Source organism: Triturus cristatus, chromosome 4_1 (assembly GCF_964204655.1).
Source record: "Triturus cristatus chromosome 4_1, aTriCri1.1, whole genome shotgun sequence".
Taxonomy (NCBI): Eukaryota; Metazoa; Chordata; class Amphibia; order Caudata; family Salamandridae; genus Triturus; species Triturus cristatus.
In genome coordinates, this window is record NC_140585.1 from 1126752710 (window position 1) to 1126769948 (window position 17239).

Genomic DNA, 17239 nt, shown 5'->3' on the forward strand with positions numbered 1-17239 from the left:
ATTGTGGAGTTCACGCAGTGGAATGGCAGGCATGCCCTGGGCTGTGTCATAGTACCGCCAGGGGCATCCTCTGTCCCTCCTCCCCCATAATGCATACCCAAATAACACACACACAGACTGTTGAGTTGATTAAATTTGCTGCAGGTTTATTACATATTACAATATGTAATGGGTGGGTTATCTTACGGGCGATCCAAGGGCAGGCAACCAACTGGGCCGCCTGATGAGCCAGGCAGCGCAGGAGCGAACCCCGCCTTAGCTGCCATCCAGGTGATTCTTTTCTAGGATCACGTGCCGTTGTTGACTTCTACTCACGCCCCCCCTCTTGGGGCGGAGCGTAGCATAGCAAACCCCCGGTTGTTCAGGCCCACAACCGCCCGAAGGACTAGCGGGGCGCCGACACGGCTTCCGGGACCCTCCCATGAGGCTCCTCGGATTTGGCTCTGGCACCCCCTATGGTGCTAGGCAGAGGTACCCTTTGTACCGGCCTGCTTCCAGATCGCCCTGTAACTCCGCCACAGCTCTGGAGGCGGCCACCGTCGCCGCAAGAGCCCCCCACCAAACCGCTGTAGTCTTACCTTCAACCTCTCCTGTCTAGAGCTTCCTGCACTCCAAATAAAAGAGAACCGTCCCTACTGGTCATAGATGGCCCAATCTATATCCCAAAGCCCTAGACGCTATCCTGGGTCAGATAGTGTCTGCTGAAACAAGAGGCACGTCAGGCCTGGGGAGTTGTGCCAAGAGCAATTCACCCCCATGCTTGAAAGTTCCACTGCTTCACTCGCCTCAGCCTCGAGCCAGCTCTGTGCGGGGTGGCCGCCGACCCCCAGGCCCGTTTATGTGTTGATCTCACCTAGCTGTCGTTCTCCAAGCCCTGAGTGCGCCTGAAAAACCTGCGTGCCCGACTATGGGACCGCAGCCCGCTAGCTAGGTGACGACTCCCCCACCCGCCTGGCTGCTCTGGCTATTCTGGCGAAAGGGGTTCTACCTTAGAACAGTCCCCTTTGTTTGCTAAATCCTGACCCGGAGGTTCATAACTGAAGTGTGTGGCCTTGGGCAAGGAACTCTCATGCCCTTGCCATGCATCCCCTATCCCTTATGGGAATTATACCCGTTCAGCTCCTTCTGTGGTGAAACCCCCAGGCATACTGGCTTGGCGAATCTGTCTGATTTAAGCAGTGCGCATTGCCTGCGGCATGGTCCAAGCATTACGGATTGGGGAAGTCCTACTTTACCCATCCTAGAATGCTCCCAGATAAGAGGGTGTCAATGGGGGGGGGGACAAATTACCTGCTCCGTTAAAGTTTAGTTTTTGTTACCCACAGGGCGTGCCAAATGCTCTATTGACATAGTGTCCCATTGTGTTTGACGCACTGTTACCCCCATTATTGGGACGGCAGCACACTATGTTGGCTGACCGCAACCCCACCAAACGAGGTACAAGTATCAGTATCCTGCCAGCTCCAGTACACTACCAGTGGTTCAGGTGGGAGGTACCACAAACCGCAGTGGTCATCCGGACCTTAAGAAGTGCCCCATTCTCACCTGGGCGCCCCTCTAAATGATAGTTGTTTCACACAGCTGTAAGGCTAGAGACACCCCTCTTAAACCTATTTACTGATTTTGCTACTCGGCACCCTTGCTGTTACTTGTCTATCAGCGTCTCCCAGCGCCTCTCTTTGGGTTGTAACTACCAGGGTGAGAATGCATTTATACTTACCACTGGGGGCTGTTGGCCAGTGGCAATGCAGGCAGGCCCTGGGCATGAAAACTGATCTAGAGAACGTCTCTTACACGGCCTATGTGTCCCATAACCCTTTTGCTCCAGTATCCCAACATGCCAAGAGTTAGCCCGTACTTGAATGAGAGGACAGGGAGTGACATACTCGGCCATTGTTCGGAAATAGAGAAGCTAACCTCCTAGCCTGGCGAATGACAGCACCCCTGCATAAATGCTCCTGTGCTAGTGGGAACAAAACCTTCGCCTATCCACTTCTGACTAATTGGATACCTTTCCCCGGTGGTATCTGGAGCTGACTAACATGAAGGTGCTTCCTTACCTGCCTCCGCATAATCTGCGGTCATGTGACCGGCTGGTGGAGAGCTCTCTCTGAACCTACAGAAATTGAAACCCTGGAGCTTCAGCCATGAAAGCTTACGGCTACTTCCCCTGCGTTGAAGCCACACCCGGAGCCCACGCAGGGCACGGGGGGATTAAGTGATATGCCTAGGATCACAGCATGAGGAACCGACCTCGAGGCTCGAAACTTGCTGTCCCGCACCAGAGGCGGCAGCGCAGCCGACGGCCCACATCTTCGTCAAGGAGATTCCGTAATTTTAAAATTTTTGGCAAATTTTAGGATGGAGAGTGCGGGCATCGGTCCCGCTACATATCTCGCGCGCTAAGGGCTACTTCCCCTGCGGTGCTGACCAGCGCCGCCGGCGGACCGCCTCAACCACCCTCTTAAATCACCACCCGCGCGTCGATCTTGCACCCCCTCCGCCCGTGGCAAATCCGTGCCACAGGGCCCCGTCGACCTGGTACTGTCCAGGGACAGGGCCGGGGCGGAGTGGGTGCAGCAAGACTCACCGTTAGTAAAGAAGCACGACGACCAAGCGACGACCTGTGGCGACTGCGGCGTACAGGGCGACAAAGAGGTCGCCAGGAGGGTGGGGGAAGGCTAAATAGCCTCCCCTTCCCCACAGGGGCCAGGAAGTGACGCCCTTGTGCGTCACATCCGGCTAGTACACGGAGAGGGGGACTTCGGCCGGCGTCCCCACCGCCAGGGGAGGGGTGACCGGTGCCCCGGCGGCACTAGGGCGCCGACCGCTGTAGTGGCCCCCTGCGGGGCCTGCGGTCGGCGGCAAAGTGACTGCACCATGTTGTAATCTTAAATTGGTATGTCACAAGACATGGTTTTCAGGCTGAATATACTGCGAGAACAGAGTATGGTCTTTCCTCCAGAATTTGGTAGCCATAGCTGGATTCAAAAGAGCCTTCTTTTGATGGCTCGGCTTGTGTTTTGGCTCTTAGAGCCAAGCCGGACCACTGGCTCGGCTCCGGCTCTTCACGTGAATTTTCGGGCATGTCCAGCTATACTGATTATTACTTACCAGTAATATTTATCATATTGGATACACAAGGTTCTGATTCACTATTTCTTCATGCTGCTTCCTGTCCTTTTTCTTCAAAATGTAAGTGCTACTATTAGGCGCATGCGCGAGTTCGTGCTCGCTGGTTCATCATGTCCTGTAGCCATCCTTTGGTAGTACGAACCGACGCTCTTGTTTAACACATGCGTACTAGTACTCAGCGTGAAAGAACTTCGCCGCACATGCGCATTGTGTGTGTCAGCGCGCGCAGGTTACCTGTGTTGGCTGGTTCCGGGTTGGTGGTGAGTGTCTGACGTTTTCAACAGCCGTTTTCCATAGTAGTGTCTAGCATCTCCAGAGCTCTCTCGCTCTTTAAGAGCTTGTGTCTCTATATTTTTCTCGACCCCTCGTTCCCACCACAAGGACCTTGGGGAAATGACAGACGTCTGTCAGTGGCCCCCAGAGTGACTGCCCTCTCTGCGCCAGGAACTCTCCGTGATTTCTTTTTCTGCGTTAGCTACATGCTGCCTTCTCCCGCAGTCCCACCCTCGTAACAAATGCTTGCTTCCTCGTTAATCTCTCTCCTTTTAATTTTGAAGGAGAGACTTGTACCTCAGGAGCAGATCTGACCGCGACCTAGTTTCTCCTTAGACTGCCATCCTCTGGTATGCATAAAAATGTTACTTCTAAACTTTTAACTAACCAGAACGAATGTATTTGCATATGCAGGTTTGCCTTCGCTAGACATATACTAAGCATACTTTATTAACTACAGTATTAATAGTTGTATGTATTGTACCTAGGTGGTTCCTGAACGCGAACGTGTTAGAGCTTCAAGAATGAGAATACCTGTAGCAGGTAAGCTCGAAATACCTTAATATTTAATTACGCTCTCTAGAATTAATTTTGGAATGCGTTTAACTTATATATGTTTTGTGTAGCTTCTTACTTTGTTTTGAGATCGTGCATCGTGAGACAGAAACGAGTCCTAGATCCACCTTTAATTCTATTTGGACGCGTAGTTACTGCTCAAAAGATAGACGAAATATGGAACGGTATTTACCAGACGTGGAAAATACCATTATCACAACTCTTAATTCCAGTCCCCTGGAAAACTTTTATTGGCCCAGGGATCGGAATTGAACTTTACACTTTTAAGAAGGGCGTAATATTTGACAGCGATCAACTTGTATTGTGCGTCTGCAAATTTATCTCTGTTCAGTTTGGCACGGGTTGTTATATCACATAGTTGCCTTAACCGCCATACTGTGTCTTCCATCATTATGATTATTTTTTACCCAGTTTATAAATAACGCCCTTGATGCAAAATAGTTTGCTCAGAAAAATTTAGTAAAAAAAAACACTAAATTCTGCCCTAATATTGGTCTCCATCTTGAGTAAGAGGGTTTATTTTTGCTGTGTATTGTACACGAAAAAATGATTGAGTTGGCTTGAAATCCATGTCTATTTGTCTGGTTTTACGGACCACATCAGAGTTCCTGCGTTTACACTCCTGTTGCTCTGTCGCCGCTTGCCTGGTATCAGAAGGCAGAGAACTGTATTGTTTCTAGTTGTTTTGTTTTAGGTCGTCCTCAACCACAACTTTAGGGGCATATTAACAAACCAGGCGATAAAATTATCGCCGCTTTAGCGGCATAAAACTGCCGCTAAAACGGCGATAATGGGCTTGATAATATGCTCTATGGAATTCCAATTGAAGCCCATGTTAGATGTCCTTCACATTTAAAAGGGGCTTCAATTCGAATTCCATAGAGCATATTATCAAGCCCATTATCGCCGTTTTAGCGTCAGTTTTCTGCCGCTAAAGCGGCGATAATTTTATCGCCTGGCTTGTTAATATGGCCCAAAGTGTCTTGCAAGCCTCATGTAATATATATAAAAAAATACATACTATATATAAAGCTTGAGCCTGTTCTAATACTCCATTTTTTTTTCTTCAACGGTCATTCGGTATTTGCTTTCTCCAATCAAAGCGCATAGAATGGGGCAGCGGGGTAAGACGTTTTGCCTGACCATGTGCACGTCCGCCTAAAAAGTGCGCTTAAATGCAAAAGCATTTAGGCCTACACTTGTTTTTTTTTTACTTCCAATTTTCCTTTCCATTATTTCTTTTGCCACCCTTGTGTGTTTAAACTGTGTCTTCAGGTTGCAGTAAAGTTTTATTATATATATTTTTCCATTTAAGCATTGTAGGTCATATGTTTAATAGTCATGTGGTTATTGTTTATCTAGTCATAACATTTGGTACTGTTGCTATTATATTGTACAGCGTATTAGACCAGAGAAGCCTTATAGCCTAAATACAACAATGAAAAAAACAAAAAACATTGCTGGTGTGGTGTACTGTAATCTACGGAGAACCATATAATCTTATTGGCAACATCATTGTAATAACATGGGTGTGGTGGTATAACTCATGAGGCCCCACTGCACTGCGCATTCCTTTTATTTGTGTGGGCCTGTACGAAAAATTATGTATGTTTCAGGTGCCTTAATTTCCTTTGAGCCAGCATAATAACTCCTTCATTTCAGACTATACTAAACATTGTCTGTTCTCGCACTGGACTGCAAATTCAGGTGTTATGGATGCATATTATTATCCTTATTGTTCCTAGAGAGAACTGTTATCAATACGCTCCATTGTTTAGCTATTGGATACGTTCTCGAACCCCTTAATTCTCTCCTGTGCAGTGCCAAATATGTGCTTCAGTTAAGTGGGGCTGTGTGCTATGTGGACATCAGTGGGTGACGGATCTTCCAGAAGCAGGTCTTTCCAGAAGCAGTGATAAATCTAGAAATGTCAACATAGCCTTATTTGTTTTAGGGCTTTTGATTTGCCAATAAACATCCTTTAGAGCTAAGAATGTCTGTGCGACTAGTTATCCTTGAGGGTTTACTTGTGACTCCCTGCCACAATTTCCTGATTTCAGGGAGTTCCACTACGTGTGCATGAACCCTACCTATGACTCGTGACATAGCAGACAATCAGCGGTGGACCACTGGTGCAATCAACTACTCCTATATGTGGTTCTAGGAAATTAAAATATATATGTTTGAATGTTGCGTTGTGGAATACTTAATGAAAGTTACCGAGAGCTCGTTGCCATTCCTCATCATTAAAGGCCCATTTTCGCTCACATTCCTCTTTGTCTTAGAGGGTATCCAGTGACGTGCCTGTGTTTTATAAAGTGGCTTTGTAAAGTCAACTAATCAACTTTTTGCCATTCCCCATGGTATAAAGGAATTGTATTATTGCATTGGATGGAGACTTGCAGTCTGTCATCCCAAACAGGCTTCCCATGGCTTTAGTCCCCTATGTTCCAAGAACTATGTTTTATGGAGATCGCTTTCCTTTACCAGTGTTTGGGATGTGTCTAATGTACCTTCCTTAAATAATATTATTGTGATCTCTATTAGATCAGATCCAACTGGAGTAATTCTCAGCTGGTAAAGAATCCAGTTGGAGTGGAAATGCTAATTAGAGGTATCACCAGACTCAGTACCCTGACTTGTTCAGTAAGGCAGAAGCTTCTGTCTTCAGGTTACAGTAAATTAAATCTGATAGTACCTATTCCTCGCACCAGTAAGAATTGTATTTTCCTGTTGTGCATTAAAACTAAAAATTATTTTTTACACCTGTTCTAAATGCACTCGGCCTTTCTTTTCTATTAAAATGTTATGAAATAATTCTTTTTTTAAATGTTTTATTTCAGATTTGCATTGCATGTGTATGACCCCCAAGTTTGGTTGTGGCACGTATTTGTTTTTCTTTTTTGTGTCATATGCTTGCAATACAAAAAAAGAAACGCTGCGCCAGCTTACCAAGGCCAACCCATTGGCTTTACCACGTCCTTTCCTCCACGGTGATTAGCATGCTGTCATAGGACCACTTTATATAGATCTTAAACTATCCTGAGCGGATGCTGATTGCATTGAAAAATGCCATTTGTCTAATAAATCTGGTATAATCAGAGGGGAAGCACATGGCGTTATCGGAGGCACCAGCCTCCCTATCGCACTATTTGTATTATTTAGTTACTGCTGATTCTCTGTTAGCCTCCCAAGTAAAAGTAGATGGAGGGATATCAATCTTCTCAAGTGCCTACAGGTACGCATTGCCCACATGCTTTATTGCCTCTCCTTCTCCCTGCAGCAACTCAAAGGTAAAAAAAAACTGGCACAAAAGCATAGAAAGTGACCAGATGTACTATAATCTTAAACTGGTACTCTCCATGCCGCATGGTGGTTGATAAGTTAACCCTAAGATTTCCTAAATTCTCTCAGTATTTTTAAAATTCCACTTGATATTGACTGTCCTTAAATGCCACACAGTGGAGGCAAATATCCTTAATACATTTCTCCTAATGTCCTTTGAAAAAGATTGAGAATGCAACATCTATAGTGGGTTAAACAAGTGAAACCTGATGAGTTTATGTGATGCAATCCCAAAGAAAAATTGGTGTCTCTGTGCTTCTCTTGTAGCCCTGACCACATCCTTGTTACAACATTCATTTAGCGCCCTAAAATATAACTGGTTCCTCTTGCACACTGTCTCTCTCCTTTACCCTGTTAATAGCTTTCTTTGGCCTCATTAAATATCCCACTTGTTAGAGGAAAATATATCTATTAAAGAAACACCAAGAATGACAAGTTAACAATAGACTATGGGTTTATTACAATACTGTAGTGAGGATTAGTCACTACAGGAGAGATCAGTTCACCTCAAGGGAGATACAACTCGATGTCTCTGCCCCAGCTTAGAATCAGCTGCATTTATTCCTCCAAACCACAAGAGAAAAAAGTTACAAGCATAGGATGTACGTCACAAATGAGTAGATTAAAATCAGCACAAACCACAATTTCCTGAAAACAAAGCACATATAGATATGGGCCACATGGCCCTCGCATCTCATATTGCTGGTTTTCCTGTTGTCAGACTTAAAACGTTATTAACAACTTTTTACACACATCTGTTTTCCTGTGAAGCAAGTGTTTATATTTTTGCCTAACGCTTTTTTTCCCACGGTTATCTGAACTCTGACCTGTGGTTTCATCCATCATGCCTAGCATCGTGTAAGTGTGACATGTGGTCTTCAACTGAAGTGACATATGAGCAGGGACAAAACTTGCACCTGGGCCAGTCCATCCTGTGTGCGTGCTTAATCTATGTTTGCATGCATTAGTAACACAATTGCAAAATACATGATTGACACCTTCCAGCTCAGTCTCTCTAGCATGACACCTTCCAGCTCAGTCTCTCTAGCAGATGGACTTGTGGTTTGTGGTTTTTGTAGTTCCAGCATTTAAAACACTACTGGTTTACCGAGTCTGGAAGAAGATATGATCTACGCTTCATGCAGTAGCTTATCTTTGTGACTGCAGGCCATTTCCTGACCTGGCAGGTTATTTTCTGACACTTCAGTGAACTGTGTGACCTGCTCAATTCAGCTAAACTCAATGTCCTTTGTAACATGCATTTTTCTGACCTATTTCTCGTGCAGAGGCCTGGGCCTGTATTTCAAATGAAGCCCAAAGCTGCTTTTAACTTGAAACTTCTGCATAGAAGTTGGAGGCCTTAACTCTGTGTGTGTTTGCACAAAATGTATCCTATTTTTTCCTATATCATTCCCCCCTCTAGTTGATTCTTCAACTACTTCTTCTCCTAATCTCCCATCCTCAAAGGGAATCTTCTCATATATAACACTCTGTCCTAAGACATCTGTGGTGTTTTTCCTGATCAAGAATGCTCCTCCCGCACTAGTTGTCATCTTTTTGCAACAGGCCAGTATCCTCTGAAATACAAGGCACATCAAAAGCAATACAACAATTGGAGGCAACAAGGCCTTGAACAACCCCGACATCTAGGACGGCACCCAATCGAACCAGCCCTTGAACCACTCATCCGGAGCATCCCCCTCTTCGGCCATCTTCTTATGTAGATCATGCAATGTCTGAATGGCCTCAGCCAATGTCCCATTGTCCTCTTGCGCACACACACCCCTCATGGCTGTCGTTAACAACTTTATTCTGGTTCTGCTTAAAAATCAAGTACAGGGGAGCTCACAGGGGGCTTGCAAACTGCATCTGGGCCTAGCCCCCCCCCACCCCCCGGTTCAACCCTTTGGTGGCAACCACCAATTACTGCCACCATGCTACTTATGACCACATGTGTCATTGAATAGTCTGTGTTTCTGTGGGACCGTTTTTCCAAACCGCAGTGCCATAGTATTCTGCTGCTTGCTTTTTCTTCCGCTGATTATGAAACAGTCTCTTAGACAGCGCATGGGATGGTCATACAAATCAGAGAAGTTCACTGCTGGTATCACCAGGGAGGGTGTGTAAACAGTCAAAGAGGCCATTCCAATTCGGGGTCAGGTGCATGTGGAGCTGGTTCCCGTACTGACAAAAGTGGTCCATCAGGTTGGCAGTGCCCCCCTGCATGTCGGCGTTGCCCACAGTGGTATTGCAGTTGAGGTTACTTCACCTCTACTGTCTTAAATTAAATGTCTCTTGTTGAAGTGGTGGAGGGAGGCTTTACTCCGGTTGCTTCTCCTGTTGTCCCCCCTCTTTTTCCTGCTCGGTGTCCAAAGGGATGGATGACACAGCTAGGGTCAGGCAGATGTTGGAGTGAGAAAGAAATCCATCGCTTGTAGCTGCAAATTTTTCACTGCAGCAACTGTGCTGTCAGAATCTCTCCACTGGTGAACAGTTTCTAATGCAAATTAAGAGTTTCCAACGGCAAGGATGTCTGATAGTCATGCAGTGGAGGGGCATAATCTGGAGGGGCTTTGACGCGCATGGCCGCTACAGTGTACCCTGTTTAGAGTCGAACTTTGACACTTGTGTTAGGTGAGACAAATAAACATACATTGTCTAGTTAGTAGCTCAATGATGTTCATCCTTCTCTCTGTCACTATCTGATGTGGGGTCAAATGGTAGTCTGACCAGAGGTTTTTCTCGAGGTGAGCAGTGCTAATGGGAGACAGTACACCCATTTATTTTCCAGTGTTACACACAGTTTACTTATTGTGTGTTTTAAGAGGTCATTTAAGCATACCAAAAAGTTGTTACTTTGGGGGTGGTAAGCTAACAAGAGTTTATCATTCTTAACAAAGTGGTGAGATGGGAGAAGATATTATTGAAAGAAATGTGTGCGCCAAAACCAAATCTAATCTCCTCAGGCATGCCCCACTTGAGCATTACCTCACCAACCAGAAAATTAGCAGCAAACTTGGCATCACAATGGACATGAGTTCCTGCTCTATCACTGGTGGCACCCGGTGTGAAAATGTTTGTTGGCGCTCTCCAATGACAACCGCTGCCATTGATTCCCTCATTACCAACCCTTAACAGTGCCCCTTAAGTCTCCATAAACACTCTCTCTCAGATGCATTTAATTAATTCTCATACCAGGGTAGGGTGTCAAAACACTCCACACCCACATTACATAGAGACAATCAGTCACACGTGTAAATCAGTCTATAAGAAATGTTTCATAAGACAGAGAACTACAAGATATATGAGTTACATGTTATCCATACTGATAGGCAGTATAGTTTAAGAGCGCTTGATCTGGAGAAGTACAAACTCAGCGTTTGAACTGTGATACCATGGTTGGGAGTTCTCTTTATTAATAAAACGTTATTTCTACTTTTTTGCAAGATTTAGAAAAATAAAAGACTGAACAGAAAGTTTAACTCTCCATATCTTGTGCGATCTCTACAGCCCCTTGATGACAGTCAATAGCTCACTGCTATATATTATGAGTTTTAACTTGCCCACCAACCTATCCACATTGTATGCACTTTGTATATACTTTGTGATTTGCCTGAGGCAGGGAATGTTAGAAAATGCTTTTAAAATCACAATATACTTGGAACCTGCGCCCCCCCCCCCCACCTGAAACCAGCATCCGGTGTGGTGGCACCGGTCGCACCACCCTAAAGTTGGCCCTAATCCCAGTGGAGGGCTCTCAATCTCAAGTACTGTAGAAACTGTTACTCTAAAGGTGGGGTTTAATGAACCCTGCTGGCACACGGTACAGGTGTATTTCTACATTGTGGTCATCTCATGTAAGTTGCAAACAAACCAATCCTGGCGTATTTAGAGAGACATGTTGTTTCTAGCAGTGTGCCAAGGGAAATGTAGCTGATTTAGGGCTTATAAATAGCAATGCTTGGGTATCTTTCTATATATTAAATCTGTTCCTGTCTTTGTGTATCCAATGGGTCTGAAGGTGGCAATGTTTTACTAGTTAACAAAACTATTGTATGTGTCTTATTAAGGGACCATTTTGCCCTATTGCAGTGACATAGCCAAAATCAAAGTATATGGCTATTGCTTCCCCTTTCCCTTGTTAAAGTGCTGGCACTAAAGCTACTAGTTCAGCAACCCTAGTTAAGAAATAAGGTGACAACGTTATCTGGTCTGGTATCAGCACTATATCTGAAGAGTCATGCAACATTGCTTTGACCACTACTGCACCTGTGTGTCTCAATCCTGTGTCCTAATCTATTGTGGAAACCCATCTACAAAATATACAACACTGCCTGAAATGGGGTCTTCTTGTGTTTGGCTTCACTCATCTAGAGTATATGTTGCCCAGTCATAGATATTATCGCCTGTATCTGAAATGGATATTCAAAGCAGACAGTTTTGTTGTCTTTATGACACTTGGCTATCTTGATGCGAGTCAACTGAGGAGGACATTTGTTTTCTCCCAATGTCCCTTCTTCTGCTTTATTATCATTAGAACCCTCTGGCTTTGGCTACTTTTGTGGTCTGCCTCTTGGCCTCTTCTAGGCTTGTGCATCTCCTACTTGTTTTTGTGATTGGCTTTTCTTTATACTGCCCTTGGATCTGCCTCTGACTCTCTTCTGAATGGGAGAACTGCCAAGCTCTTGGGGCCATAGGTATGTATGGTATTTAGTAGCCTTGTGCCATTCTGTACAGTTGTGTCCTATTTGGTCTTTGTTTTCAGAGTATACCTCAACCAGGTGTTCTACAGGACCCCATGGCACTCTGGAGGACCGTTTCTTTGTTTGAATATAGAGGTTACACTGGACAATGCATCAATATCTATTTCATTAATACATCGTCCACCTCTCTTTCCCCAACCTCCAAAACCACCCTGCCCCTGACAGGTAGGTAGGCCTGTTGAGTTAATACCTGTATTTATTTAAACTTTGTATATTCCTATATTCTTTCATATGATCACATCCTTCTATTTATTTCTCATTATCCTGGAGATCCACCCGTCTCCTACTCATTGCATACTTTTCATTAACATAAAGTTATTCTGTTTCCCTTTCAATTTAGTTATTCTCATACATACTTCTAAATCTAGTTTCTTTTGGCTGGTTAAACTATAAGCAGAGACTAGTCCAACTAATGTCTTAGACTCTAAATAATTTTACTTTCATATTCGTATCAAAATGTGATTGCAATCACTAAAAATGACATACTTTTATAATGCAGATTTAATGTACGGAGTACTGCGTTAAGAGAATATTCTCAAATAATAACTGCTATATACCCTCAAAATATTCATCTATGTCCCTGTAGGATGTTTTAAACATTTTTCCAATTCATTCTTTGGAACAATTATCGACTATTCTAAAGTATCTAATGTTATTACATCAATGTATGTTGTCCTTAGACCTTAAGGTGAAATGGTGTCAATGCTAATTCCTAGGCGCTCAAGGATTTCTCCCATTAGGGATTATTAGGTTAGAAAAGCCTACAACCTTACTGTTATAAAGATGGACAATTAATTCAGGGACCTGTTGTGGTAGACTACCCGAGTCCCCTTGAGACATTTGTCTAAATAAAATCCTTTTCTAGAATTCTACAATATTTCTCACAAAATGTGAAATCCTAACTACATAACATAAGCATAAAACTACAATATGACATTAAATTGTGGCCACACTACAATTCATATTTACATACACAGGTTAATATATTGTAAAATTACTCATTGATTCTAAAATTAGTTACTATTCAAAAACTACTTACTATTGCAAAAATAATGTACTACGGCAAAAACCACTACTGCTGGTCACTTCTCCTGGACTCACAAGGAGGACCCTCACTGCCTGTAACTACAAACTGTGACTTCCAGGTTTAAGACCTTGGATGACTTGACGGTTCTGCCTTTTAGAACATATACTGGTTACCCAGTCTCAAGTACTCTACCCACACCACTTCTGACTTCTTGAGTCAGGTCCCCTAGTACCTTCCGGACTGCCCACCGGAACTCTAGTCCTTCTTAAAGCATACATGCATCTCAACATAGAAATAATAAAAAATAATAACCTATAACATTCTATTGTCAACCTGTCACTTGTACAGTAAAAGGAACGAAATTCGCACTGTTCTCACCTTTTAAAAATGCCAACTCCCAATTCCTACCGTCCCAGAGAAATGTGAAAGACCTTACAACAGGTGTCTTCTTACCTTCTCTTAGTTGCACAAATCATTTCAAGAGGACAGGAGGAATTTCAGGACATGGCACCAGGTGAGAAGAAGTGGAACTCCTGGCTGGAACTCCGCCAAAATGTTAGAGGAAAATATATCTATTAAAGAAACACCCAGAATGACAAGTTAACAATAGACTATGGGTTTATTACAATACTGTAGTGAGGATCAGTCACTACAGGAGAGATCAGCTCACCTCAAGGGAGATACAACTCAATGTCTCTGCCCCAGCTTAGAATCAACTGTATTTATTCCTCCAAACCACAAGAGTAAAAAGTCACAAGCATAGGATGTACGTCACAAATGAGTAGATTAAAATCAGCACAAACAACAATTTCCTGAAAACAAAGCACATATAGATATGGGCCACATGGCCCTCGCATCTCATATTGGGGGAAACCCTCTCAGTGGTTTTCCTGCTGTCATACTTAAAACGTTATTAACAACTTTTTACACACATCTGTTTTCCTGTGAAGCAAGTGATTATATTTTTGCCTAACGCTTTTTTTCCCACGGTTATCTGAACTCTGACCTGTGGTTTCATCCATCATGCCTAGCATCGTGTAAGTGTGACATGTGATCTTCAACTGAAGTGACTTATGAGCAGGGGCAAAACTTGCACCTGGGCCAATCCATCCTGTGTGTGTGCTTAATCTATGTGTGCATGCATTAGTAACACAATTGCAAAAGACATGATTGACACCTTCCAGCTCAGCCTCTCTAGCAGATGGACTTGTGGTTTGTGGTTTTTGTAGTTCCAACATTTAAAACACTACTGGTTTACCGAGTCTGGAAGAAGATATGATCTACGCTTCGTGCAGTAGCTTATCTTTGTGACTGCAGGCCATTTCCTGACCTGGCAGGTTATTTTCTGACACTTCAGTGAACTGTGTGACCTGCTAAACTCAATGTCCTTTGTAACATGCATTTTTCTGACCTATTTCTCGTGCAGAGGCCTGGGCCTGTATTTCTAATGAGGCCTAAAGCTGCTTTTAACTTGAAACTTCTGCATAGAAGTTGCAGGCCTTAACTCTGTGTGTGTTTGCACAAAATGTATCCTATTTTTTCCTATATCATACTAAAGGTCTTTGCCCACACGTATGCAATTCAATGAAACAGATTCTACAAAATAAGACAACTAGCATGGCAGGTTGTATTCTGTGTCCTTACTGAATGTATTACCTTACACCTTTTGCATATTTTTCCTCCTATATGTGCTTTTTCTCTGACCCGGTTAGGCCTGTTATATTTAGTCATGGCTCATGCATTGGATTGAGCTTCACTTAATCACTAGTCTAGTTGTAATTGTAATCTCTGAGAAAGATGAACTTTTGTTTCGACACATAATAAAGGAACATACCCTCCCACTATCTTCAGGAAAATCAAAAGGCACAGTAAGGACCAGTAACGGGTGGCTATGCTTATTATGTTTTGTTACAACAACTATCCTTTGAGTGCAATTTTGAACTCCTGTAACAAGCCTGGTTCACGAATGACAGACAGTGAGGCGTTCCAGTGAAGTGAGGCTCGCAGGTAAGAGGCCTCCACATTGGTATTGTGATTGGTGATCTAAGATTGTGGTTTTTGATTTAGGTAGGGGCAAAGTTGTTTATTGATTTAGAATACTGATATTAGTAATTTGATTGGTGGTTAGTCAATGTCCCTGGTGTCCATACCCAGAGGTGGGGAGTGCATGTGCTTAGCAGGAATGCAAAGGAACACAGTTTATAACCATTTCTGGAAGTGTATTGAAATAGTCTTAGAGGCCTACCGAAGTAATATTGCAGTACTAAAGTCTACTGAAGGCTAGTGAGTGTTTTTTCTATATTCAATATTATGAGTTAGCTGATATTGCATATTCCAAGTAATTGAAATAGTGCTGTTGTGGCACTATTAGCACTGAAAGCTTCCATCTTCATAGATGGGCTGAAGAGAGCACGTTAGCTGAATGTGTGCTGTGCAGGAGGTAATGTATAAAACGTAAGTTTTGAAATTGATTGCTAATAATTTGTATAAGGCCATATTTTTGGTAATAGTCCAATGCATGTTGTCTGTAGGCAGAGGCAGGATATGCTTAGGAGGTGAAAGGGGAGTGTGTAGTAGAGGAGAAACATAAAACTTATGTTTCAGAAAAGTTCGGTATGAGATACTGCAATGCCATCCAGTTTCAAATGGCGGTGAGTCAGTTAGATACGCATGCCTGGAGGTAAAGGTCTAAGTTTGTGTGCAGCTTGATGAGTTGGCGATGGGTTGGTTATTGATTTGAATACTCACAGTAGTGATCTGCATAAGGCCATATTCTTGGCAGTCTGGTGTTCATACTCCGAGGTAAATAGAGTGGTACATTTAGAGGGTTGGATAGAGCCTGGGTAGCAAAGATTATAAACTTTTCTACAAGGGGTTAGGAATAGTCGGGCAGGTCAGCTGGATTAATAGTGGAGGAAATAAAATCTACTGAAGGCTCGTAAGTGATAATTGTTGTATTAAATGGTATCAGTGAGCCGATATTGTGTATGTTAAGTAACTGCAACTGGTGTGGTGGCTGTATTGGTACTTTCATCCTCCTAAATGGGTGAATAGAGCACAAAGGTTGCTAGTTGAAAGTGTGTGTGCATTGTAGGTGGGAACGTGTACAACTTTGATTTTAAAGTTCAGCATGAATGATATTAATGTCATCGGTTGAAGAGCGCAGGTGGGAACAGGGCTGTGGAGGGAGGTCACGGCGGGCCCTCTCTCTCGGGCTGAATACTAGCAGGGGTTTGCCCGGAGCTGGGACGTCTCAGGCCATAGGGCCAGATGGAAGGTGGCTGATGAGGAATTACTGCGGGCACACCGACTGGGGGGGGGTGGGGGTAGAGGGGGCGGTGGATGTAGGGTAGGAATGCAGTGGAACGGATTTCTCCTGATGTGTATTTTGAGGGGGGATTCTTCGTCTGCTGGTCATATGTGTAATGTTGGTCTTCAGGACCCTGGGTGTGAAAAATTAATAAAATCTTTTACCAAAAAAAAAAAAAAAAATGAATGATATTAATGTCATGCCGTTCAGTGTTAGATGGGGGTGAGGCAGCTGGATATGCATGCCTTCAGGTAAAGGTGTACGAGCTGGAAAGATAATGATCTGGGTGGGTTTTCGCCATCATGGCGGTGAAATGAGAAGCCGAAAGAGATGTCATTGAGAGAGGTGGTGGCTAGTGTGAAAACAAGAGTGTCAATAACTGATCAGATGGCACATCTGCTTGAAGTGGGGTGGGCGCAGATATCTTTAAGTCCCAGGTGACAGTAATAGAGTAGCTGGAGAAGTAAAACGTGAACCAGGTGTCAGCAAGGCCAGTGTTGCTGAGTGAGAAAAGGGAGAAGAGCGGCGTGAGGGGAACAGGAGGGTTATTGCAGAGGATAGGTCAAAATTTAGAACGATGGAAGAAACTGTACTTGTGTACAGCAGTGATGAAGTTGGAGAAATGAGTAAGTGCAAATTGTCTGCAGCTCGTGTGTCACCATTATTACTTACCACGTTTTCCCTCTGTCTGCTCAGACCTTCGAATTTGTTCATATTGTCTTCATATACAGATGATATTCGTATCCCTGTCAGATGTGATCGTAAGGCTACCCATGATATCAGTCTTTGTTTTTGGGCGATATGTCATCA

The 17239-nt window shown here is 43.8% G+C and overlaps 1 protein-coding gene across 2 annotated transcripts in view; it reads left to right on the plus strand.

Annotated features, from left to right (window-relative positions):
- Nucleotides 1-3281: 3281 nt before the first annotated feature.
- Nucleotides 3282-17239, plus strand: part of FAM3C (FAM3 metabolism regulating signaling molecule C) — a 337648-nt gene continuing 323690 nt past the window's right edge. Inside the window, exons 1-2 of one of the 2 annotated variants that reach the window (XM_085654178.1) lie at nt 3282-3395; nt 3897-3951. In XM_085654178.1, the coding sequence (XP_085510304.1) occupies nt 3297-3395; nt 3897-3951 (154 nt within the window). In that variant the 5' untranslated portion in view covers nt 3282-3296. Of the gene's footprint in view, nt 3759-3896; nt 3952-17239 lie in introns of both variants that reach the window. The other variant, XM_085654179.1, reaches the window with a different exon arrangement.